Source organism: Dermacentor variabilis, chromosome 2, assembly GCF_050947875.1.
Source record: "Dermacentor variabilis isolate Ectoservices chromosome 2, ASM5094787v1, whole genome shotgun sequence".
Classification (NCBI taxonomy): Eukaryota; Metazoa; Arthropoda; class Arachnida; order Ixodida; family Ixodidae; genus Dermacentor; species Dermacentor variabilis.
In genome coordinates, this window is record NC_134569.1 from 199,201,127 (window position 1) to 199,227,626 (window position 26,500).

General features: G+C 46.0%; 1 protein-coding gene across 5 annotated transcripts in view; it reads left to right on the top strand.

The window, feature by feature from the left end:
• Mct1 (Monocarboxylate transporter 1) overlaps positions 1-26,500 on the top strand; it is a 183,410-nt gene that overhangs the window by 121,553 nt on the left and 35,357 nt on the right. For 3 of the 5 annotated variants that reach the window (XM_075682529.1, XM_075682530.1, XM_075682528.1), the window contains one exon: positions 22,476-23,560. In XM_075682529.1, the coding sequence (XP_075538644.1) occupies positions 23,224-23,560 (337 nt within the window). In that variant the 5' untranslated portion in view covers positions 22,476-23,223. Of the gene's footprint in view, positions 1-9,856; positions 9,959-20,439; positions 20,553-22,475; positions 23,561-26,500 lie in introns of those variants that run through there. The other 2 variants (XM_075682531.1, XM_075682532.1) reach the window with 2 other exon arrangements.

The window sequence follows — 26,500 nt, forward strand, 5'->3', positions numbered from 1 at the left end:
AAATACTCGCAAACTATTGGAAAAATATTCATTTTCGAAACAGGGTTATTCATTTCGAGGACCAAATCGAATAGAACAATATTCGATTCATTCGAAAGTTTCGAGTGTACGTGGACGCATACCAAAAATGAATATAATTGGAGTGGGACCGTTGCATTATCCCTTCCGCGGTACACGTGCTTACTGCGATATCTGTCCGAAGAGGAAGCAGCTGTTTCTGTGTCATAGCTGATGCACTCGTAAAGCCGTCATGTCTCTGAATATAGACTTCACGCTTTCCCTATCTGCTCGTTCTGCAAACTGGGTTTCGCGGAACTCTGGGTCTCTGCGAATGGTATTTTAAGGTTCCGCGAGCGCCCAAAATGAATCCGACTCCATCCCCCCTGGTTGGATTTTTACATTACAGTTTTAATTTGAATATAACAATTAAAACTACCAGTTTCGCACTTCGGTACTCTTTGCGAGAAATATTCATTCTTCGCAACAATCACAGCGAGGCCGTGGATAAGCACATCGGTGGGAAAAGAAGAGGGGAGGAAGGGGAGGGGGCGGGCTCCGCGGCCCTTTGAGAAGGCAAAGGGGTTCTTTAAGGCAAGAAAGTTTGTGAATCCCCGGTGTAGGTGAAACGCACGCTATCTTGGGAGTCTGCCTCGTACATCGCATAATTCAGAACGCGCTGCAGCTTAACCAAATAAACAAAAAAATGTGTCGAGCTCTACTGCTTCAATATTTCCCAAGGGTTCGTCTTCCAACTTTTTCAGTTCTTTCTGGCTTCAGTTCTTCGTACTGGCCCGCGTCATCTTTGTCATCACAGGAGTCGGCAGCTTGACACAACGGGTGAATGAAATGGAAGGAAAAGAATCTCTACAATGTACGACCTCCTTGCGCCGTTTTTAATATTTCGCTGCAACAGTTAGTATATCTGCGGAATACGCCATTTCAATCGCTTTTTTAGAGCGCAGCCCTTAAGCAACCATTCCTGGGTTTCGCGTCGGCATCGGCCCTCGACGTCCTCCCTCAGCGAAAAAAAGAGCGAACGTGGAGCGCAGGGGGAGATGAAAGACGGCGATAGCGATGGGAGCACGAGGGAAAAGCGGAGGAGGAGGCACAGCGGAACCATGAGGCGGAGAGCGGAGGAGGAGGGTGCGGCGAAAGCATGAGAAGAAAAGCGTAGAGTGCGCAAAACGGGCTCCGTGGCGACGACGCTACGAGATGGCGCCAAACTAGCATGCCGTCGTCTGTTCACCGATCGCATGCGGCGAGCGCGTCCACCCATACCTTATACGGAAACAAAGCGCTGCATGAGCGGAGGTCTGTGGCGGCTGCTGTGAATCGCGGCCACGCGTCACCCACGCGCTGCCTCTCGAGGTCTGCTGATTAGCGAGGTACTAGCGCCACACGTCGCTCCGTTTGCAATGCGCCGCACGAGGCAGACTGTCCGCGCCAGCCAATATATCGCGAAATGAAAACACGTATAAAGCTGCGCTCACATTTCAAATTAGGGAGTACCGTAATCGTCGGTGATTTTTCTTTCGGGGCATTAGAAAGAAAATGTTGAACTAATAGATCGCATTCAATGCCACTGTCGCGTATCCTCGAGAGACGACGACACCGTATGACAAAAGTTTCGCTGAAGCCAGCGCTAATTATTTTCTTTTTTTCGGGGCTAATTCGTCCGGGATCCGATCAGCGCTCCACCCACCACGGTAGCTCAATTGGCTATGGCGCTCACTGCTGAGCTCGAAGGCGCGGGTTGTATACCTGCCGCGGAGGCGGAATGCAATAAGCGATCGTGTATAGTTACATTTAGACGCACGTTAAAGACCCCCGTGGGGTGAAAATTATTCCGGAGTGTCCCCACTACGGCATGCCTCACTATCATACCTTGGTTTTGCCACGTAAGACCACCGAATGTATTTTTACCACAGAAGTGGTTTTCCTCGAGTTCTGCCCCAATCTTCCGTTTTACACACATTGGAAAGCACACATATGCGGACACAGTTAAAACTACATCTGACGAAACCCGATTTTACGAAGTTCACGATCTAACGAATAAATTTACATTGCCCCGCGGCAGGTACCCATAGGGTTCAATGTTATGATCGACCCGAATTAACGAAGCAAACTTGGCCAAACTCGAGTTAACGAAGTTTTTCCTGAAATAAATGAGTAAAAAAGCGGTGATTTACTTCTGATATTGACGCAGACTGGTTCTTCTTTGAGCGTATGCTCTAAAGCTATCGCATTAAAACATCTGGGCGCCATGGCCAGATCCCTAGCTTTACTTCACCCGCCGTAGTTGCTCAGTGGCTATGGTGTTGGGCTGCTGAGCACGAGGTCGCGGGATCGAATCCCGGCCACGGCGGCCGCATTTCGATGGGGGCGAAATGCGAAAACACCCGTGTGCTTAGATTTAGGTGCACGTTAAAGAACCCCAGGTGGTCAAAATTTCCGGAGTCTTCCACTACGGCGTGCCTCATAATCAGAAAGTGGTTTTGGCACGTAAAACCCCAAATATTATTATTATTATTAGCTTTACTTCGACGAGGCTGCACGCCGCGCCCGTACACGGAACAGCGGACTCAACACCGCCTCGGTTGGGGCGGCGGTGGTTGCTTTCGTTATTTCATGGTTTATGCGACAGATGGCTAATGCCGCGGTAGCTTTTGCATGTCGCTACGTTCACAATTTTAGATTTCGAAGGACCGAAAAATTCCTTTCTCAGTTTTACGAACTTCTCGATTTAACGAAATAATTTGAGCGTGGCCATCACTTCTCTAAATCGAGTTTACACGGTACCATGTTTTTATTTCCGTACCACCTCTATTAAAGAACCAAGGATCTCTAGGCACCTACCGTTTTCGCAGATATAGGTTGCGTGGCTAGGACATTAGCAGCAAGAAAAATATTCAAGTTATTTCATTGATCAATAATATGCTATCAATTTTATTTTATATTTAGTTTAGAGCACATATTTTCATTGGGAAACTGAAACCGATGAGCAGTGAATTGATGACTGCTTAATAGAAGTCCTATTTCCACTTTCTAGATATTCGACCTTAAATTACGCTACGATATTCTAGATATTCGACCTTAAATTACGCTACGATATACGTGGACGTTCCAGTCAAAGGGGACACTAAGCAGAAAAATGATTTCGGCTGTGTTAGTAAATTCTTTCACAATACCAAAAAATAAAGCCACTTCTACCGCGATAACACCCTTGATAAGCCAGCAAAAACGCAAGAACAAAAGTCATGCGGCAACGCCGCGTTTAAGTTCCCGCATAAAGTCGCCATGACGCCATGGATTTTGAAGCCATTTGCATGGGCATAGTTAATTTTTTGTTGGTAAAACTTAACTACGTCGTATTCTAGAGGAGCCGAGGACTAAATTTAGGAGGTTTCAATAACTTTTACTGCGCCACAACAGCCAAAATGCGAAAAAAAGAAATTCTTTACAATCAGTGATGTCACACCGGCATAACAAGTGTACTGTTCCGGCGCAAAATAAAAAGAAAGTAACTTTGGCCGTCATTTTCTGTTCTAATGATTAACATATATTAAATATATATTTTTAGGTTTTACGTGCCAAAACCACGATTTTGTTATGAGGCACGCCATGGATGGGAACATCGGATTAATTTTAACCATCTGCTTTCTTTAACGTGCACCCAACGCGCGGTACCACGGACGTTATTGCATTTCGTCCCCGTCGAAATGCGACCGCCGCGGCCGCCATTCGATTCCGCGGCCTCGGGCTTAGCAGCGCAGCGCCAAAGCCACAACGCCACCACGGCTGGCAATCGACCTATCACCGTGAAATCCACAAAAGTTTTATTGCGATAAGAATTACATGGACACTCCAAGCGCATTTCTGCCGTCTACGTCGCCGTAGGGTTCCGTATGCAGTCCGAGGGCCATAACATCCTCGCCGCGCGCCCTACGCTGTATGTGCGAGTGAAAGCCTGCGAGGGGAGCCGACGATCGCGGCTCAATCTCGCCCTCGCGAAAGAGACGAAAACAGGGAGGAAGCGGCGCCGTCTTACGTCGCTCACGAGGCACCTAACGCTGCAAGGCACCGGGGGGAGAGGACCGGTGGGGAGGGCGGCGTTCTACTCCGGCTGCAACTGCGCACGTGGCGGCTGCGCCCGGTAGGCGCGGCCGTGCCTTGAGAGCGATCTGCGTCGTCGGCGGCTCGTAGCTTTGCGCGTGCTGTGTGCTCTTGGCGCTCGCTTTGCGTTGAAGCGATGGACAGCACGAATGCCACTTCGCTCGCTGCTGCTACCGCGTTTCCTCAAGCCTGCGTTTTTATAGCGAGTTTTCGCGGTCATCAAGTCAGATTTGTTCACGTTTGCTTGTGCGCGCGTGACAGTATGCTTGTTGATTGAGTCAGCGAATGCTTACAACTTTATAAGGCCGATAAAACTGTTATCTTCACTTCGTGAAGCTGTACGCTAATTTGATATCGCAATCGTTGCTTCGCCTTTCGAGAGAAACAGCGACTTTTTTTTTTTTTATTCAAGAATAGAAATCTAAACCGGTTCAGTGTTTGTCGTTAGCGTCGCTTTAACAGTTTCCTAGAAGCGTGTATCTACAACAGCTCGATGCGATCTTAACTGGCACGCCTGTGCACTTCTCTATAGGCGATGCACTCGGGAAGTTGCAGCGGCCGCCGGCGTTTCGTCGCGGGCGTCGAAGCTCGGCGATATCTCGCTCGGCGCCAGCGGAACGCGGCGGCGGCTTCCAAGAGGCGCGGTCGTGAGTCAGCAGCACGGTAGCAGAGCGCGCGCGCGCTGTGCGTCGTCGCGAGGTCAGCGCTCGCGGCTGCTCGCGCTTGACTCACCGAGGAAGGCCCTCGGCGGCTCGAAGGGCGACCTCGCTCGCGGCACGTGCGGCGCGAACGCGCGTGCGTGTAGGCGGCGTCCAAATGCTCGCCCCAGCGACAGCTCCATCTGCGCTGTCGCAGAACCCGAAAAGCAAATCTGAACCCGTTTGCGCGTGCTTTTGCGCGAGTTTAATCGTGCTTTTGACGTCTATATAGCCTTTATACCGAAACATGGTTTAGCGATCAGTACGATATCGTGCATTTAATAGAGTGCTGTCTGATATCTCGAAATGAAGAGGAATTAGCAGGAGGCGTGGCATTTTACGTCAAACAACGCAATTTTTCTTAGGTCGCTTCAGAATTTCCTGCTGCAAACCCCAACTATGAAGCACTTACCATTCCGTGTGTCGATATTTTACTGGTGGTTGTCTATATACAGACCCCCTTCTAGTGTCATTAACATATTCTTGGATTATCTCGAAAGTATATTTAGTTGCTCTGAGCGAACGGGCATGGCTGTTGTCGTAACCGGAGATCTTAACGTTGACACTTCGTCCATAGAACGCGATAGGCAAGTGATTTCGTATTTGCTCCTTTCATTTGGTCTCGAGAACGCGAACAGCATGCCGATCAAGAGAGACGGCCAGCTCTGAAACACTCGCTGGCTTTCTGTAGCCGACGAATGGACTTGCTGCGGGTGTAATGCTATCCGATGTCAATGACCGCATGCGATCTTTGTTTCTTTTATCCGTCAGTCTAGTACACCCAGACACAACGAAGCTGATATCCATTCCATATGCAGAGCAATTAAAAAACACACAATCGATGCTTTCCGAAATTTAGTTTCAGAAATGCGCTGAGGTGACATCATTCAACAAACGGGCTCTGTAAAAGCGTATGACCTTTTTGTGGAAAATTTTAACCTATGCGGCAAAGTGTTTTCGAAGAAGAGTTAAAAAAATAAAAACATGTCGGAGACCATGGATAATCACTTCTATTGTGAAACGAATTGACGAAAAAGATAGACTTTTTGCGCCTTTAATAAACACAAAACAACATCAACTGTTCGCCCCGTATGAGAAATGGTAAAAGTACTGAATCGTGACGTTAAACAGGCACGAAATAATTACTATGAGAAAAAGTTTGTAAATATCTCACATAATCCACAAAAAAGTGTAGAAAACACTGAAGAATCTGTTACTGAAAAACAAAGGAACTTCAGATCTCAGAACTAATGTTCCAGGGAATTTCTTATACTGGCACTTCATTAGATGAAAAAGTTCACCAGCACGTGGGTGATGCACGATGCGTAAGAAATTGTTTTGCACGCCTGTGCCTTCTGTCGCACCGCATTTTGAAAAGTTCACCAGCACTTTTCAAAATTCGGTGCGACAGAAGGCGTGAAAAACAATTTCTTACGCATCGTGCATCACCCACGCACCCGACATCGCTTTTCTTGGCATGTACGGCAGACGATTAAATTACTGCTACGAGTTTAAAATGAAAGAATGCCTCCGCATGTGGAAACGACGAGATTAAAGCAGAACCAATCAGAGCGGTCGCTGAATTCATCAAGAAGCGTCTATCCCGCACATGTAATTTCATACTTTGCGTCCGCTATACCTTGAAGTAAACTAAATTATAGGGTTTTACGTGTAAAAAACACTTTCGGAAAATGAGGCACGCCGTAGTGGAGGACTCCGGAAATTTTGACCACCTGGGGTTCTTTAACGTGCACCTAAATCTAAGTACACGGGTGTTTTCGCATTTCGCCCCCATCGAAACGCGGCCGCCGTGGCCTGGATTCCGTCCCGCGACCTCGTGCTCAGCAGCCCAACACCATAGCCACTGAGCAACCACGGCGGGTACCTTCGAGTAAACTAAATATCGCGTAAGGTAACGGTTATTTATAAAGGAGGAATGTCGAACAACTATGAGCCGACTTCAGTCCTGATGAACGCTAAAGAAAAAAAAATTGAAATTTTGAACTAAAATCAGACACACTGGAATCTTTCTTGACTTTAAAAGGGCATTTGATTGAATTCAACAAGATATCCAATTAAAAATGAAGGAATGTGAAATTTGAGCAATTCCTCTTAAACCAATCAACTTAACAAACCGATACCAGTATACCCACATTCGTTCTGCAAAACCAGCCATCGGAAAACTTCAATTTGGAATTTCTCAAGGATGTATATTTGGTCTGCTTCTTTTTCTACACTGCCTAAATGACATAGCGAATGTCCCAATGACGTCACATATTGTCATATATGCATACCAATGCTAGCGCATTTCTCTCAGAAAAAAAATTACATACTCTCGAATAGCAAGCAAATAAAAACAATGGAATTGAACACTAAAGAAACCAAATATACGATCCTTCGCCCTAAGAACAAGTCTGATGAATGGTATTGCGCTTAAATTTTGCGGCGAAATTATGGATCGCGTTAAATTGCACAAGTTTTTAGAAGTTTTATTTGTGGAAAGCCTAAACTGGGTTCGTAATATAGAAAACATCCAAACTATCATTTTGCATTCAAGGGATAATATTAGTAAATTAAGACAATTACTATCACCTTGCTTAAATAGACTACTATTTAATGATCATTCACGTATGTAGTACTCGCCGTTATCGATATCCGATATCGTTATCCGATATCGACAGTATGTATTTGTTGCAAGAGCAAATCTTACACATAATCCAAAATGCACCGTAGCATAGCTATTTCGCACCATTCTTTACAAACAATAAAGTGTTAGCGATAGAAGATTTTATCAATAAGAAAATACCAGTGGGCATATATCACAAGGTAGAGTCAAATTAATATTAGTTTTTCTTTCAGAAGTACATATCGCAACAGCCTTATTACAACACAAGACACGCCAGTTACAATTAGGGTAAAATAAGAACAAATTACGATAAAGAAAAGCAGTCGTACCTTCCTGCGGATATTCTAAGCCATCACCCTGCGGTTATTACTGCAACACAAGCATCGAGATCACTGGGAAGGTTCAAGAAACGGATAAATTCGTATTTTTCTCTGTATTTAAGATCAATGTCAAATTTTCTGCTTATTTTTCTCGCGGTACTAGCGTTGTCTATTGCGAACCTTTGCCTGCAGTTGCGAATGAGTGTATCTTGTGTTTTTGCATAGGTTCTAGGTGTGAGATGATGAAAGTTATGGCTATTATTTATGAAGATCTGGGCTGCCCAATTTTTTCTGTGCTACAACTTTTATGGAATTATGTTAATTATGACTATGTACTCTCATGCTGTATTCTGGACTGTCCCGTCTAATAAATTACTGTGTGTAATGTGAAGGGGATTGGGATTGCAAGGGGCTGATTTTCGACAGCCATCTGTGCCTTTTATTCAACCTCCTGGGCAAATTTTTCTAATCTGATGTTGTCTAAACAAAAATATATGTAATTAATATACATGTAATCTCGAAGGCCATGCTTGCTTTGGCTGCATGCGCCGAAAGCGATTGCGGAGCCGGAAACACGTCATAGACGCCATGTCTCGGACAGCACTTATTGGATGCATGATACGTCGAAGTCGAGCCGGAGCGGGGGCCTTGACCAATAGGTGCATGGTGTGCAAAATGTGGCGGCCATCATGTAACCGACCGTTTCCGGCAACTGCAGTACGGCGAAGCACGGCCTCTGTAATTGCTTTTTATTACTTTTAGGGAGCCATCGCGAGGAAGAAGGGGTACGGGGGAAGGCGGAGGCGTTGTGGATACCACCTATAGAATACTTATTTAGTCACTACTTACTTATTTCGAATACCACCGGGTTCTTGAGAAGGAAAATTACAGAGGCAAAGGGTCACAGATAAAAGTGTGAAATGCAAATCCCGGCAAGCACTTCTTTCTATATCATAATCAGCAGCAGCATCATTCTACTTTGTTCACTGAAGAACGAAGGCTTTTCCGAGCGATCTGTAAGACCCCTGTCAGCCAACCCTAATTTATAATGCATAGTTATGTACTAACAACGAAGCGCAGAGCACCGCAAATAAATAAAATTCTGCTAATGCGCATTCCTATCTGAGCATAAATGGTGCACTATGTTGTAGCACACTGCTGAATAAACTGATTTTCGAGCTGAAATATTCTATACGACAGTGCGGCAGCTCAGCCTGGGAACACAAGAACTGTAGTATTATCGAAGATGCAGACATAGTAATGGTTCTGTTAGCTTCTCACAACAAAAGCTGCAGTGTCGTTGGATAAAAAGTAAGTCAACCAAACTGATGCACCACATATGCCCCTGCAGCACACTCTGACCATTTTCTTGCTAACCTTCACGGTTTGCTTTAATTCAGTCACTCAATTCGTTCATTCATTACTTTAGCAAGTCAATCAATCACTCAGCTCATCCATTCATTAGTCAAACCATTCATTAGTCAATTTATTCACTCATTCATTCATTCATTCAGTTCTGTCAATCAGCCAGTCAGTCGATTTATTCATGCAGTCAGTCAGGGAGCCAGCTAGTCACCTCATTCGTTCATTCCTTCAGTCAGTCAGTTCGTCAGTCAGTCAGTCAGTCAGTCAGTCAGTCAGTCAGTCAGCAGGCCGATGCCAACTTTTACAGCAAAGCCAGGCGTCCTTAGCATGCGCAAAGGAGCCGGAGAAGTCAGCCAGACAAATAGAACGCCTTCTCCTCGCCTAACTGTCGCGCCCTGCCAACCAACTGGACCGCAAGTGTCCGGTGCGGCAGTCGCTCGGGTGCCCGCTGTTTCGGTCTCGTCCCTGCAGCGGCGCCCGGCAACAGTGCATGCGCCTCCCCCCTTCTCTCCCCCCCCCTCGCCCTCCGCGCACCCGCGCCTGTCGCAACCGCGGCCGTCACCGGCGACCGCGCCCGGAGTGCTGCCGCCGAGGCGCGCCCGGCCAGGAAGCGAGGCGCGACCCCTCGGCGTCGCCCCCAACGCGGCAGCCGCATAACAACCGGCCACCCCTCTGAAAACCAATTTTTTTCTTAACCAGTTGCCTGACTTGACGCAGCCGTAAAGCTTTCCTTGCTCTCGCCTTTAACTGCAATCCGTTTGCGGGTGTAAGGATCCCGCGTGGAAAGTTTTCGGTTCTTGAGGCGTGCGGCGGAAAATTGATGGTCCCTGTCACGGGTACGTCTTCCGCATGCCTTATTTTCTGATAGTTGGAAAGTTGTTATTTCTCTTTGAGCTATTTAAAGTGTAGTTAGGCAGCTAGAGCTTGCGTTTAGCCTTTCAGAATAGATTCATAATTCAGTTTTTTTTTTTTTTATGAGAGACTGTTGGAAATTACGGTTTTATTTTGTTAGTTGCAGTTTTATTTTTCGTACCTATTTGCTATGAATATTGTAAATATAGATAATCGCACTCTACATGCATTCGAGAGTATTGCCCCAAACTTGTTAATTATGCACAGATCAGAGCTCACAAAACGCACAAACGCGTGAAAAATGAAAAAGAAAATACATGTAATTGCAGTGAGGGGATAGCAGTGGGGGCGAGATATAAAACCGCTTAATTTCTTATTGCTGCTTGTTTCTAGTTCTTTTTTTTCTTTGTTAAGCACACATTAACAGAAACTGCAAGTGCAATTTCTCATAAAGTAGTTTTCGACTCTACGACGTGAATTGTGGTGGCATAGCAAGAGTTGAAAGGCTGACAGAATTAACCATGAAAAGGGAACCATTTTTCTTCACACGCGTCTCTATGTGGAAACACTGTTCCTCTCTCTGGCGCCTGTTGCTTTTCCTTTCTTTCTCTTTTGCGAAGTGACGCGAATCGAGAGAAGAAGCGGAAACGCAGCGACGACAATCCTGCCCCGTTCTTCACCTTACTCGGTTCGCGAACGTGAGCTTCGCTCTCCCGCCGCAGCGCGATTCCGTCTGACGCAATCGGGCAATGCGCGGTCGAAGGGTACGTTGCGGCGGCGGAGTGCGTTACGTCCAGCGGCCGGCAACGCGCTTGTCGCTACGAGCTCTTATCGTACTTCTCGTTCCTTTGAATCGGATCGTGAGGGGAAAAAAAAAAGAAAAATTCAACATACCCGGCTGAAAGCGTGTCAATGTGGGCCGAAAGAACAAAGTCTGCGCACGTCTTTCAGTTTCCTACGTGGCACGCTTGCGTCTCAAAGCCAAGCGAGAGCTGCAATTACGTGGTAATTAATTACAAGGAAGGATAGATTACCGTGGCGATGCTGCTATGCTCTAACTGCAAGTTTCTGTTCGTGCATTCTGCTGACATATAGCTAGCTGTATCGTACGTAAAAATTATACTCTGCAGTCTTACCTGCCACATCTATACGATCCGACTATACGAAGCACATCGTGTAGCGGGTGGGACTCCGAATTATTTTAGACCTCCTGGGCTTCTTTCACGTGCGCCTAAGCCCAAGTACACCACTGTTTTTTTTCTCTCTATTTTTTTTTTTTTTTTGCATTTCGTTCCGATCGAAATGCTACCGCCGCGGCCGGGATTCGATCCCGCGACACGTCACCCACTCGAGCTCTGCAGCTCGACGCAGTAGCCACCGGTCTACCACAGCGGTTGTGCACCGTGGGTAGGCGAGAGCTGGAGGGGGGGGGGGGGGGTGAGGCAGGGGCTGGTGATGATGATTATTATTATTACTGCTAATATTTGAGCATCTACTTTGAAGCCGAGTACACTGTAGCACGTGTCACAGTGCCCGTTCTTTTGACTCTTCCGGTGCGCACGCTGAGCTAAGTTATTCACAATATAGAAACTTCGCTTCGTTACATGCTTTCCCTTCCCCATCAGTTTTCCAGCTGTCTCTTCCAAGTCTTCATTCGAAGATCCAATTAGGTTTCTCCTACTGTCCTTGTAAATGAAACGCCTCGACAGACTCCGCGACCTCATCGTCACACGAATGCTGTTCCATTGTAATAGCGCAAGCTCAATAATTCCTGGACCATTTCCACACGCTACCCACAAACGATTTGCTTGAAGGCACGGTCTTCAAAAACATGTACTCTGCAAGGCAGCTCAGTAGTTGGAAAGGGACCGTAAAGGAGAGCCCTAATGGTGACCGTTATACCCTCTCCTTAAGACATACATTGACGACTCAATCGGTATTTTCCAGCGCTGTCAAGATGCGTGAATTTTTTATTATGCCCGTTTTTATAGCATACAGGTTTGAACGTGACCTATGCTTCTGCAGTTGTCAATCACAATGTAAGTTGACGCCTCGAAAAAATAAAACCGCATTCAAGAGTAGACTGGGTGTCTTATTTTAACGTGAACCAAAATTTTCAAAAAATTTTGTGTTTCACGTAGCTGAAATTTACTCAGTGGGCGGGATTTATATTACACTGGAAATAAATATGGATAATTGAGTAATTAACATCATTTCATGTATCAATTTTTAAACTAATTACTTTAGTGCGCATAATGCAATACACGACTTGAAAAAATCGCAGGGCACATTGATTTGGAACGAATTTTCAAACTAGCACCAGCTTTCAGATGACCTCAGTCAAACTTGTGGTAAGCATGCACTGTTCTTCAACTTACTTATTTGACAACGCGCATTTTTATGCACTGAAGCTCAAAAATTACTCGAAAACCCGTACATTTCGTCGCAAACTTTCGGAACGTATATCTCGAAACTGGTGTCATCTTTAGCATTGATTCCTTGTACACTGGACTTGAATTACACTGCGCAGCTATAATGACAAAGTTTGGAACGGTGCAGCCAAGGTCATAAAATTAAGATGCAAGTGTCGACCACATTTGTACCGGCGTTCATTTTATTTTAATTCGCCCGTTCTTGTGGTTAACTTCTAAAAGAGCGAATTCGTCGCACCATCTTGCTCTTTTTCGTATAGGGCACTGAGGACACGCCCGGCACGTATAGGTAGTTGGGCGGCGCTTACCACGAACTCATCTCTACGTGCAAAGCCCACGCTGAAGCTGTTCCCGGAGTAGCGAACGTTACGAAAAGCAAAATGAAAAATAAAAGCCAAGGGACCGTGATCGATCGAGGTCTCGTCGTCCCCGCAGTTTCGAAAGCCGCAGTGCTTCAGAGCTTCTCGCGAAACCTTTACGCTCGTCGGCCGTCTCGTGGGAGGACACGTGACCGTATACACATACTGTTGTCGGGCATCCTTCACAAAGAATCACTGCTGCATTTGCGAAACGAAACTTGCGGGGATTTGATTTGGTTGCAGCGTAAAACGAGACTTGAACACACGAGCGAGGCACACCGGACGGGCGCTGAATGCACAATTGGTACGCAAAACACTTATGCGGAAATCCGCAAGGCGGAAGCACTCATTGTCGTGAAAGCCTCTGCCACTTTGCTGATTTCCGCATTGCTCGGGCTGAATTCACAAAGCACTTCGTTCGTACGCACTCTTTACCATTGGCCGGGCACCTTCGCTAATAATATGTCCGGCATGAGGGTTGGTTGGCATTTGCTCGTGCGAGCAATTCTGTCGCGAGAGCTTTTTATGAATACGGGCCCTCATTCGCTGATCCAATATTCCTACACTTCGAATATAGCCTGCTGTAGCTTGGAGAAGCCTATTTATTTGGCCTGGCGCGCCCACCTACTGTAGCCTTTTGCTTAGATCAGACAATAAAAAAACCGCACCGCAAAAGCGTTGGTTCCTGGTTCGATCCCCAGAAGGATTGATCTTCAACTACGAGGCTTTATTTCCATTATAGCTTCGTGCTACTGACGACTGGATGTCAATTTTATTTATTTTATTTCTGTGAAGAACTAGAGAGGGAGGTTCAGTCGAGTGAAGAATAAAAGCAACCTGATCGCACGAGCGCCGACCACGACGCCCAATCAGGGGCCGAATTCACAAGCTCGTAGACGTTGTTGGCCATTGGCCGGCCGCCTCCGCTACTGGTCTGCCCGTCGACACAATCTTCTGGCATCTGCTCTGACGAACAGTCTTTGCCCAACTTATTTTTTCTTTGGAGGTGTGCAAATATTCGAAATTTCGGATAAGAAACACATATTTACCATTCGATTCGCAAACGACTCTAGAGTTCACTATTCCAAATTGTCGAATATGTATACGGTCGAATACCTATACCTTCTGGTCGAATACCTATGAGTGACGGCAGCACATAATGGGGTATCGAACGAGGGAGATCTATGCAAGTCAGGAACGCGCGTTCTGAATGATTTTGCATCAAGCACGTCGCATATATGTTTCGCAAGGGCATTAAGTCCTGAGTAAACGCCTCGAATAAAAATGTGACATACATTGAATGAACATTTCTCGCTTTTAGGCAGCCTATATACAAATTTGCATGTTTTTTCTCAATACAGGCAAAGCAATTCATTAATTAACGAGTCTCAGCAAATTTAGATATTACTGCAGTATAACACTTCTGTCCTTCAACGAACACGTCACTCTATACTTGCGTCTGGTGACGGGCTGTGTCCTCCTTTTATTACTGTCAGTGCCATGCTGCGGCAGATAACTGAAAGCATTCGTTTCCTAAATTGGGAGCTCCTCAGTTTACCAGTCTTCCAGTTGCCAATGGCATATTACACGTATGTGCAAAATGATGTAAACAGACTAAGCCTCGCTTTCTTGTCATGCGGACTCTACACAAACTGTAGTACATTTCACTTTGTTCGCTAGGAAATGTGGAAATATTCCTATATGATTCTATTCGGAAATTTTGACATTCGTACAGTGGAGGACAGGTCGCCATTGGAATATGAACCTGGCAACGTTTAACGCTAGAACGTTATATAGTGAGGCGAGTCTAGCAGTGCTATTGGAGGAATTAGAGGGCAGTAAATGGGATATAATATGGCTCAGTGAAGTTAGGAGGCCAAAAGAAGCATATACAGTGCTGAAAAGCGGGCACGTCCTGTGCTACCGGGGCTTAGCGGAGAGACGAGAACTAGGAGTCGGATCCCTGATTAATAAGAATATAGCTGGTAGCATACAGGAATTGTATAGCATTAACGAGAGGGTGGCAGGTCTTGTTGTGAAACTTAATAAGAGGTACAAAATGAGGGTTGTACAGGTCTACGCCCCTACATCCAGTCATGATGACAAGGAAGTCGAAATCTTCTATGAAGACGGGGAATCGGCGATGGGTAAAGTCAAAACAAAATACACTATACTGATGGGCGACTTCAATGCCAAGGTAGGCAAGAAGCCGGCTGGAGACAAGGCAGTGGGAGAATATGGCATAGGCACTAGGAATAGCAGGGGAGAGTTATTAGTAGAGTTTGCGGAACAGAATAATATGCGGATAATGAATACCTTCTTCCGCAAGCGGGATAGCCGAAAGTGGACGTGGAGGAGCCCGAACGGCGAGACAAGAAATGAAATAGACTTCATACTCTGCGCTAACCCTGGCATCATACAAGATGTGGACGTGCTCAGCAAGGTGCGCTGCAGTGACCATAGGATGGTAAGAGCTCGAATTAGCCTAGACCTGAGGAGGGAACGGAAGAAGCTGGTATATAAGAAGACGATCAATAAGTTAGCGGTAAGAGGGAAAATAGAGGAATTCCAGATCAAGCTACAGAACAGGCATTCGGCTTTAACTCAGGAAGAGGATCTTAGTGTTGACTTGTTGACAGCAGATTTGTTGAAGGATGGTGGGCAGATAGTTCTAGAGAAACTGGCCACCCTGTATACGTAATGCCTCATGACCTCAAGCGTACCGCAATCTTGGAAGAACGCTAACATAATCCTAATCCATAAGAAATGGAACGCACAGACTTGAAAAATTATACACCGATCAGCTGGGTCCATTGCCTACAAATTATTTACTGAGGCAATCGCAAATAGAATCTGGAACACCTTAGACTTCAGTCAACCAAAGGACCAGGCAGGATTCCATAAAGGCTACTCGACAATAGACCATATTCACACTATCAATCAGGTGATAGAAAAATATGCGGAATATAACCAACCTTTATATATAGCTTTCATTGATTACAAGAAAGCGTTTGATTCAGTAACCTCAGCAGTCATGGAGGCATTGCGGAATCAGGGTGTAGACGAGCCGTATGTAAAAATACTGAAAGATATCTATAGTGGCTCCACAGCCACCGTAGTCCTCCATAATGAAAGCAACAAAATCCCAATAAAGAAAGGCGTCAGACAGGCAGATACGATCTCTCCATTGCTATTCACAGCGTATTTACAGGAGGTATTCAGAGACCTGGATTGGGGAAAATTGGGGATAAGACTTAATGGAGAATACCTTAGTAACTTGCGATTCGCTGATGATATTGCCTTGCTTAGTAACTCATGGGACTAACTGCAATGCATGATCACTGACCTGGAGAGGCAAAGCCGAAGGGTGGGTATAAAAAATAATCTGCAGAAAACTAAAGTAATGTTTAACAGTCTCGGAAGAGAACAGCACTTTACGATAGGTAGTGAGGCACTGGAAGTGGTAAGGGAATACATCTACTTAGGACAGGTAGTGACTGCGGATCCGGATCATAAGACTGAAATAATCAGAAGAATAAGAATGGGCTGGGGTGCGTTTGGCAGGTATTCTCAGATCATGAACAGCAGGTTGCCATTATCCCTCAAGAGAAAATTTTATAACAGCTGTGTCTTACCAGTACTCAAATACGGGGCAGAAACCTGGAGGCTTACGAAAAGGGTTCTACTTAAATTGAGGACGACGCAACGAGCTACGGAAAGAAGAATGATAGGTGTAACGTTAAGAGGAAGCTTTAGCTCGGGCCCAACTCCGACGCGGCCTATTCAAATACATGTAAAAACGCAAAAACGTTTTTCTGAGATAGCCCCTGGACCGATTTTGATGAAATTTGTCGCATTTGAAAGAGAAAGTTAAATTCTAGTGACTGTTGGAAGAGGAATTTCGATTTAGGGCTTGAATTTTCTTAAAACGATTTTCAAATATTTGACCGTTTGAAAGAATAGAAGCACGAAGTTTATAAATTCATAGCTCTGCATCAAGAACCGATATCGCGGTTCTGTAAACGGCATCCATTAGATCATTCAAAGCGGACAAATTCAGTATGTCATTTTACATCTTACGTGAATTTGTTACGTTGGTTACAACGGTTTTGCAAAAGTTGTATTTCTCTATTATTAAATTTTTTTATATTCATGTGTAACATATCAATTTTGTCCGCTTTAGATGCACTATTAGATGCAATTCACAGAATTGTATTATCATTTTTAGTGGTTAAGTTACAGAGTTGTAAACTTGATAGTTTCGTTTTTTCAAAATTTCCGATTTTTGCCAATTTTTAATAAAAAATTGACAATCTAACTCAAAAATTCGAAACCAACAGTCACTAGATTTTAAGTTTGTCTTTTAAATGCAACAAACCTCGTCAAATTTGGTGCAGTGGTTGCCGAGAAAAACGAATTCTCCTTTTACATGTATTTAGATAGGAGCACTCGAGCTAAAGCTTCCTCATAAGAAAAAAGCAGATTGGGTGAAGGAACAAACGCGAGTTAATGATATCTTAGTTGAAATCAAGAAAAATAAATGGGCATGGTCAGGACATGTAATGAGGAGGGAAGATAACCGATGGTCATTAAGAGTTACGGAATGGATTCCAAGGGAAGGGAAACGTAGCAGAGGGCGGCAGAAAGTTAGGTGGGTGGATGAGATTAAGAAGTTAGCAGGGACAACATGGCCACAATTAGTACATGGCCGGGGTAGTTGGAGAAATATGGGAGCGGCCTTTGCCCTGCAGTGGTCGTAACCAGGCTGATGATGATTATGATGATGATGATGATGATGATGATGATGATGATGATGATGATGACGACGACGACGACGACGACGACGACAGTGGAGGAAGCGAAAAGTTAGGAGGCAGCATCACGCAACGCGGTTGAAGCCAAACCTGTCGGCTCAACACGTTAGCGTCACGTAAATCATCATCATCGTCAAAAACATTTATTGGTCTCTGCAGGATCGTTTGTTGTAGTCCGTAGGGTCTTCTTGGACGCCCTTGACTGGGTTTATCATGGGTGGGCCCTTTGTCCAGGGTTCAAACGGCCTCAGCTGCCCTGCGTGCTCACGGCACGAGACCAATTTGGGCCTCGCAATGGCCGCTGGCCAGCAGTGTCTCCCATTGTTCCGCATTTGGATTTATGATGTTGGGGCTGCTGTTATAAGTCTTCATTCCCATGTGGTGTGATACAAGGTGGGCTTTTGACGGCACCCCGGGCATTTAGCTGCGTATCTGGTGGGGTACATTTTACTCAGTAGGTTTAAGTTCGGGAAAGATCCTCTCTGGAGCTGTCTCTAATCAGTGGCCTCCGCCCTCGCGAGTGACCTATGTTAGGTAGGATATCGTATCCCGGTTCCCCTGCAGTGGGCCAATAAAGCCGAGTATTCATTTGGAACAGACTTTCGAGTGCGGATTCTTCGGGTGCTCGGAGTGCAAGCCCTCGAGCGTCAAAGTGCGCGGTTAGTTTTAGTGTTCCCGCTCTGCAGGCAGAGTCACGGCAGGGCAGCCGGACAAGCGCGCACTGGATGAAAACTACTGGCATAGCTACTAGGAACCAAACCTCTCGGCAAATCTCGATCCGTTCTCCGTGATCTCGACGCAAGAGTTGGGGCGACACTGAGCGAAGGGACTGGCGACGCGGAGTGTTGGCTTGCCAAGGCTGGCTGTGTGACGTAATGCTCTGACCTAACTTCTGCCTTCCTCCATGATTCAAACGGCCCTACTCTCTAGTGAATGCGGGCCCAAAGCATCTGAGCGACGTAACGGATCGTACCGCGCGGTAAGTCGTCGATTCACTGCGTCGTGAAACCAGGGGGCGCTCGTGAAAAACGTCCCTCACGCCGTGATTGCCGTAGCCTCCCAAAGAAACGCGGGGGCTCAGAGCGCGTGTTGTTTTTACGTTTTATGAAACAATAACCTTAGCGAGTTTGGCTTGTTTTTCCCTTTGACTACGATCGCCGAGAGCGAATTTACTTGTGCAAACGCCCTAGAATTGCCTTGCGCAGAAAACTGGGAGCCACCAGCACCATATTGAGCACCAGCACCTCAACATAATTGAATGATAGGGGCTATATTACGGCTTTTCAAGTTGTGGCAATTAAGCACGCTCAGAGAATGACGGCATTCAAGCTTCTTTTCACGGTTTTTGCACATTCCCCGAACGTGTCGCCACTGGCCATATTCTTCCGCTTGCATGACTAAACAATGCACGCTATCTCCGCAGGGGGGCGCTGTGTCAATTCGCAAGTCCAGCACTGGTTCGCCATAGACACAAGGCTCCATAGCGCGCTACGCACTTAAAGTGGATGCTTGGTGTAACAGGCTGTCCCCAGTTAAGAGGAAGCTTTAGCTCGGCTGCCGCAATCTAAATACATGTAAAAGGAGAATTCGTTTTTCTCGGCAACCACTGCACCAAATTTGACGAGTCTTGTTGCATTTAAAAGAAAAATTTAAAATCTACTGACTGCTGGTTCGGAATTTTTGAAATAGGGCGTTAATTTTTTATTAAAAATTGGCAAAAATCGAAAACTTTCAGAAAACGAAACTATCAAGTTTACAACTGCGTAACTCAGAAAGCAAAAGTGATAGCACAATTCTGTGAATTGCGTATGATAGTACATCTAAAGCTGACAAAATTGATATATTACACATAAATTTGAAAAAAATTCAGTAATGTGTAAATACAGCTTTTGCAAAACCTTTGTGCACAATTAACGTAACAAATTCACGTAAAATGTAAAGTCTCGTATCGAATTTGTCCTCTTTAAATTATCTAAGGGATGCCGTTTACAGAAACGCGATATCTGTTCTCGATGCCGAGTTATTAATTTAAAAACGTCGTGCGTCTATTACTTTCGAACGTTCACATTTTTGAAAATCGTTTTCACGAAATTCAAGCCCTAAATCGAAATTCCGCTTCCAAAAGTCACTAGAATTTAGCTTTCTCTTTCAAATACAATAAATTTCATCAAAATCGGTGCAGGGGTTATCTCAGAAAAGCGTTTTTGCGTTTTACATGTATTTGAATAGGCCACGTCGGAATTGGGCCCGAGCTAAAGCTTCCTCTTAAATACTGGTCGGAATGACGTAACGATTGTATTCCAATTATCTTCCTTCTCGCGTTTCGTCAATGGCCCAAGCAGCGCTCCGCCTATACTCTTATCACCAGGTTCGTGAGTGGGGTATTATGAGAAAAAAATTATTCGGCAGTTTTAGGTGCCAAAGCCACAATTTGATTATGAGGCACGCCGTAGTGGGGTACTCTGGACTAATTTTAACCATCTAGCCTATCGAACATTTTCATATCTCGTATGATCATATGAGAACACATATGTTAACAGGCAGTTTGCTACAGTCCCGTCCTCTAAAGTTCATATGAGAACGTGTATGTTACATATGTGTTCTCATATTAACGTTAGAAGCTTTGGGCAAAGTGCCTATGTTTTCCTTAAGTCCTTATCGTGCCTATTTATTATGTAAGCACGAACTGTGGGTCTAGAAGCATTTTAATGACACTTTTTACTGCGCCTATAAATGCTCATTTCATTGTTGGTGCCTATATTGAATTATCAGAGCCTAAAAAATTCATTTTCCTGTGTTTTGACCAAGCATTCTTTTGTTTACGATGCTCTCACTCACAGGGGACTTCGCTCACGGCAGCCGATTATTACTAACACTTTGCCGGTGTGAAAGCTGTTTAACAGCTTTGTAGCAGACAAGAGCATTGCCGTGAGAAGAACTGAAACTGCGTTACAAACCACGATGCACTTGAAGGTGAATCAGCGCTCACTTGACGTTTTTAGCCGACATTATCGAGAAACTCGAATGCTCGGGTTTAACTTCGCCCGGAATGTGGGTGCTCGCTTAGGATTTTCAGGAAAGGTTCGCCACCATCACCAATTTACCTGCTGCTGATAGAGTTATTCCGAAACGTCAATCTGGGCCGTCTTTGGCGCCTATACTATATGTCTTAAATGACAGGTTCAGTGCCTGGTATAGGTGTCGGAGAGAGCATTATTTTTAGGGCCTAAACGTCCAGTCGCCAATGATCCTACCAGGTTATTGGAAGTGTGGCATATGTGTCATGAGAGATTTCTTTCTTTTTTTTTTTTTTGCTAAGAGAGGATCTTTAACACGCACTTAAATCTGATTTGGAGAGTGTTTTCTACTTCCGCCCTCACCGAAATGCGACCTCCGCGGCGTGGATCGATCGTGCGACCTCGCGCTCACCAGCTCAACGTGCGCGACACCATAGCCAGTGCACTATCACGACGTGTGGTGATAACAAAGGAATAAGAATAATAAGAAACAAGAAAGGATAACAAGGGATATTTAAGGCGCAAGCCTTAAGTGGTTCGTTGCAATGGCTCATAGCCGAAGAAAGGAAGGCGGCGTCTAGTCCAGTAATGCAAAAGGTCAGTGATGCAAAAAATATCATCAGGAATGGATCATACTCCCGTAAGCAAGCAAAGCAGCAATGGCCGAGTATGAACTCTCTCTCTCTCTCTGAACGAAGAAACGAAAGAAAGAACGAAGGAAAGTAAGAAAGCATAAAATAAAGAACAAAGGAACCCTTAGCGAGAGCATTAGGTGCTAACATGTGTCGGTTGGGGGTTCGACCTACAGCGCCATGTGTTTGCTTCACACTGCGGCTCGTTAAGTCTGACCCCTCCGATCATATAACTTAATGCACGGCCACGTGTGTAGCAGGCTTTCACCTTCACGTGTTAAAGGAGTGTAACATGCTGCCGAATTTTGACATTATACCTGCTGTTATCTACTTCGTTACCCCTGATGACGAGTCGCGCCCGAAGATGTGTATCGACATCCGTCTTCTTTTCATTTTCGGGCTTGTGCGCGTTGGCATCATGACGATTTGAGAGCTACGAGTCATTGAGTGCATGACGTGATAGGAGACCCTCTGTCGCTTCAAGCGTGAGCCTGGATCGGCTGTTTCTCGGCGCGGCTGCTAGGTGGCGCGCGTTTACTTGGAAACTGCGAATATTTTCGAAATAAGGCAAATAGTGCGAACCCTATTGTGAACAAAGCGCTAGCAGGCGAATGATTGGGAAAAGCAGGCAAGCACTGGTGCTACTGGCAAATATAAAATATTTAACGAAGAACGAAATTCTATATATACTATATTCAGTGGTAAGAAAGGTAGAACTACGAATGCGTCAGAACTATATCTGAAAGAAGTACTTAAAAAAGAATATTGGTAACACTTCATCAGCTGCCTTCGAGGTAATTTACCTGTACGACTTCCTACTTTTTTTTCTTTATTAAATGAATAATAGTTCCGAGTAGAGCCGTCTGTTGGCGCTTTGTTCTGAATATTAAAGTTTGCCGACTTGCCGGGGTTTTCCTTCTCCTATTGCCCGAACCAAAGCTTCATAGCGAGTAATGAGAACGGCTACGATGTGCCACACCTTTTTCTGCAGCAATAGTGAATAGGAATGATGGTCCGTTACAGTTTCACGGCCTCCAAGGGACTGCGGGAATCAAGGTCGAAGAGCGGGTGTGTGCTTCTCGTTGCAACAATACTGTATAAATATTTGACATTGAGGAAAGGTGGGAGAAAATAATTTGCCGAAATAGATAAGCTTGCTTGCTGGCTGATGCGCATGGGTGTCATTCGCGAAGCCTGGGGTTTCATCCAATTTCCCCTGATTTCTTTTCCGCCTATTGTCTTTGCAGGCAGCCAACACGTAGGCACGGAGGCCGCGAGATGAAGTAAGCGGCACGGTTTCGCCACGCAGAAAAGACAGTGCCGTCGCACTTCCGGGCAATTACCAGAAGCCAAGCGGCGGAAGGAAGCCACGCGCAGCGGCGACGCATCGAGATACAGCGGCGACGCGCACACATTACTCAACCGGAACACGCGTGCAGCAGCAAGTCATCGCTGAGACTTCGCAAAGAGGCGGAAAGAAAGAAAGACGGAAGAACGTTGATGCCGGGACATCATCGATGCCCGAGAACCCGAGCTGTCCTCGTCTATTGCCAATGTCGGTTCTTCGTTAAAGTGCACGGCCGGCCACGTCCGTAGCACGTTGTCAGTGCACAAAGGACCGCGGACGCCTAAGGGGAAACGGGAGGAGACGGGATCGCCTGCTAAAAAAAGTGCACGCTGCTGACTTCCTCCCGGAAAGCAGACTCAGCCTCGAGTACACAGCGGAAACTTCGAGAAAAGCGAAGCGGCTCGGCCTCCAGTATTACAAGCGTGAGTCGAGCGTCGTTTCATCCTTGATCCGTAGAGGAGCACATAAATTATATCTCAGAAGAATTGCGCAAGTATTCGCCTAGGCTCGCTAAAATCAAAGCGACGAGAGACAACGTGTGGTAGCCGCGTAGAACCGACGAATTGCCGAAGACGTCCGGGACGTATGACGGGAAGAAGGCCGCGACATCTGGATTAGGTCCCCACTCACCGGCTCCACTGCAAGGCATGGGCGAGCAAAAGAGCAACAACGGCCGGGGCTCGGACCACCGGACGGCGGCCAACGGCGCGGTCGCCGTGGCGTCGACGCCCCAGACGACCACCACGACCGCCACCGACGGCGCCCAGCACCTGTCGGCCGCGTCGGCGACCGCGCTCGCCGCGCCGCCCGACGGCGGCTGGGGCTGGATGGTCGTCTTCTCGTCGTTCATGATCCACGTGATCGCGGACGGCGTCACGTACACGTTCGGCATCTTCTACCTGGAGTTCCTCAAGCACTTCCAGGAGTCCAAGGGCAAGACGGCCTGGATCGCCTCCATCATGGTCGGCACCACGTTCTGCATCGGTGAGTTGTCGTTCTCGCCTTCTTGTAGCTTGGCAGGCGGGAAAAGGAATTTCCAATTAAGGAACGGCTATCCATACGTAGTAAATTCAAACTGGGATGCTTCGCCCCGCCCACCTATCCCTCATTTTCCCTGGAAGGCCGATAGAGCTCGTATTTTAAATTTCTGAGAGCCCTATCGGCAAGCGGCTAAAGGTGTCTCGGCTATGTGGACAAGAGCGACAAGCGTAGCTTGGTTATTTTACGACGCACTTGTAGCCATGGTGTTACTAGTAGTGTTGGTATACACTGCCAGCGGCGCTAATAGCTTTCTACGTAAAATTCAGTTTCGGGACGTGTACTCCAATAGTTCCTCGCTCACTACTCAAAATTTCGCTTTTATGCATAGCGTTTGGTAGCCAAGGTACACAGTTGATGCCCACTCTCCCTAACTTTTTTTTGTGTTGTTGTTGATGGTGGAGTGGATTCATTTGCAGCCTTGGAACAGTGTGCGCTTAGTGAGACCGTTGGGTCATGCGTCTAAACAAGGAAAAAAAAATAAGGGTCATGTCAGAACGTGTCCAGTGCCAGCATTGTAATGTTTCTAAACGAAAATTCGACTGTGGAGGTCTGTTTTGAACGTCCATTGACCTCTAGAGCATTGCTTTGAACTAGAGAACATATAAAATGCGCTGTACATTATTGCACTCAAAATTGTACTCTTGATTGTGAAAGTAAAAGGGCTCACTCACTCTCAAAATTTTTTACTTACTCTATCTTCTTTGGGAATGTAATCTTCGAAACACCTTATTTTCTTTCTCTGCTTATTTTCTGGCTTTCTCAAGCAATCTCCAGCTGCTGAAGCTCCACACTTGATAAACAGAATTACGAGTTCCCTCTAATGCGCCTTTCAACAGTGTATGTCTTCAAGCAAGCTCGTAGCTGCAGCCAAGAATTTTTGCATTGATCGTAATTGCCATCGCTGCTGGTGGGAATGACAGTTCGCGCATTTTGCTTACAGCAATAAGTGTCCGCGATATGGCATATACGCTGCCAATTTCGACATAATTAATCCGCCAGGGCACTGATAGGCACTGAAGCGCTCGGATTCATTCAAATCAACAGCACATAAAGCCACATACATTGAAGCTAAGGAATACGTAGGAAAGAACACTTTTTAAACCAGTTAGGGTTTACCGTCGGCCTTTTCACGGTCTTCGTGGCTTTTATTTTGATCGAAAAAAACAACAACAACCCTGAAGTGTGGGCTAGCTGGTACAGATTCATCGAGGTGTTGTCGGTTCCTTTCGCTTGTGTGTTCTGTTTGGCAGCCATTGCACAACGAGGTCGAGGGCTTGTGAGAGCGAGCCAGCGTGCGGTGCATACGGTAATAGTCTGGTCCAATATGGATTGCTTTGCGTTGAGGACATCCAAGGACATCCACAGTTCTACGAGAAAAATAAATTGTGGGGTTTAACACGCCGTAACCACAAACTAGTTATGAGGCCAGCCGCATAATCGGAGACTCCGAATCGATTTTTGACCACATGGCGTTCTTTAGCGGGCACTCAGTGCAGAGTACGCGAACGTTCTTGCATTTTGCCCCCATCGGAATGCGGTGCACCGCGACCGGGAGCCGAACCCGCGACCTCGAACTCAACAGCGCAAAGCTATCGCCGCTAAACTACTGCGGCGGGTCACAATAAAATAAGTATAGCCATATTATTCATGGAAGAAGGGGCTGCCACTGAATGTATTATATACCACACGTGCACACGAAATATTACATAGTTTGACAAACAGGCAGATCCTTAGACTCAAGCGTAAGGGGAAAACATAATCGAAGCACACAAGGCGCCGAATTCGGGAACTCTGATTCTGAAGTGCTGTGCCACCGGTAAAGCGCATTCACCAATGATAGTATGGCTAACATTATGATTGGCTGGTACGTACTTCCTCTTACGAACATTTAGAGCGTAAGAACATATTTTTTGTGTGTGTTTGTGAATACAGGCTCATAGATTTCTAATATGTTAAACGTTGTCACATTCACAGCACACTGTCATCACATCTTGGTTAACGACGCCATTAGCATGAGCAGTGCGAACTACGTCGTCATACTTTCAGTACGTGTCACTAGTTATGCCGAGTGTAACTGAAGTCGGTAAGCAAGAAGAACAAAAAAGAAAAGGGGGGGGGCGCTGATTCTTTTGCCAGTAAGGTTGTTCTATGTGGCGCATGGCGCTGTACCATGGTTCATTTTACCGCGATAGCGTTAAGGGCCCCGTGTCGCAGGAAATCCGGTGTCGGCAGAGTTGTCCATGAGCGGAAATTTCCGTGTATATTTAGGTATATGTATATTTCACGCCTTGCTCTATGTCAAGCGGTCTATGCAGTTTATATTGCCACACCATTCTACCGCTACAGTAGCTCATACTTTGCCTTACATTCTTCACAAAGCTATTCCTCGGAATTTTGAGAATGACAGCCCACAAGCGAATCTCATGAAACGAAATACCGACAGCGCATGTCTTCTATCTTAAATCTTCTCAGACTAAAATATTAGAAGTGCGCAACAATAATAGAAACCTGACTATGATATAACTTTATTGGCGCGGCTGTGCTCTACCTCCGGGATCGGCCCTCGCAAGAGGCCGCGTTCCTACCAGAAAGATCGTCTTCATGCACAGCGTTCGCCGCCATCGTTTCCCGGTAAATGTTGCGGTTACATAAGCTGCAGTTGCCGGTGAAGCATGAGAAGCGGTCAGGGATGTTTTAATGCTCCCGCATTCCACTCTAAGAATAAAGCTTAAGCGTCCTCCAAACCTTTAATTGCGTTCAGCCTTCTTTACGGGGTATATGTGGGCGAGTGGATGCTGGAGAGCGCTCAAATCCTTGCGTATAATGCTCGTGGACAGCATGCACATCGCCACGTGGTCACGCAGTGCAGTACATATAGTTGCG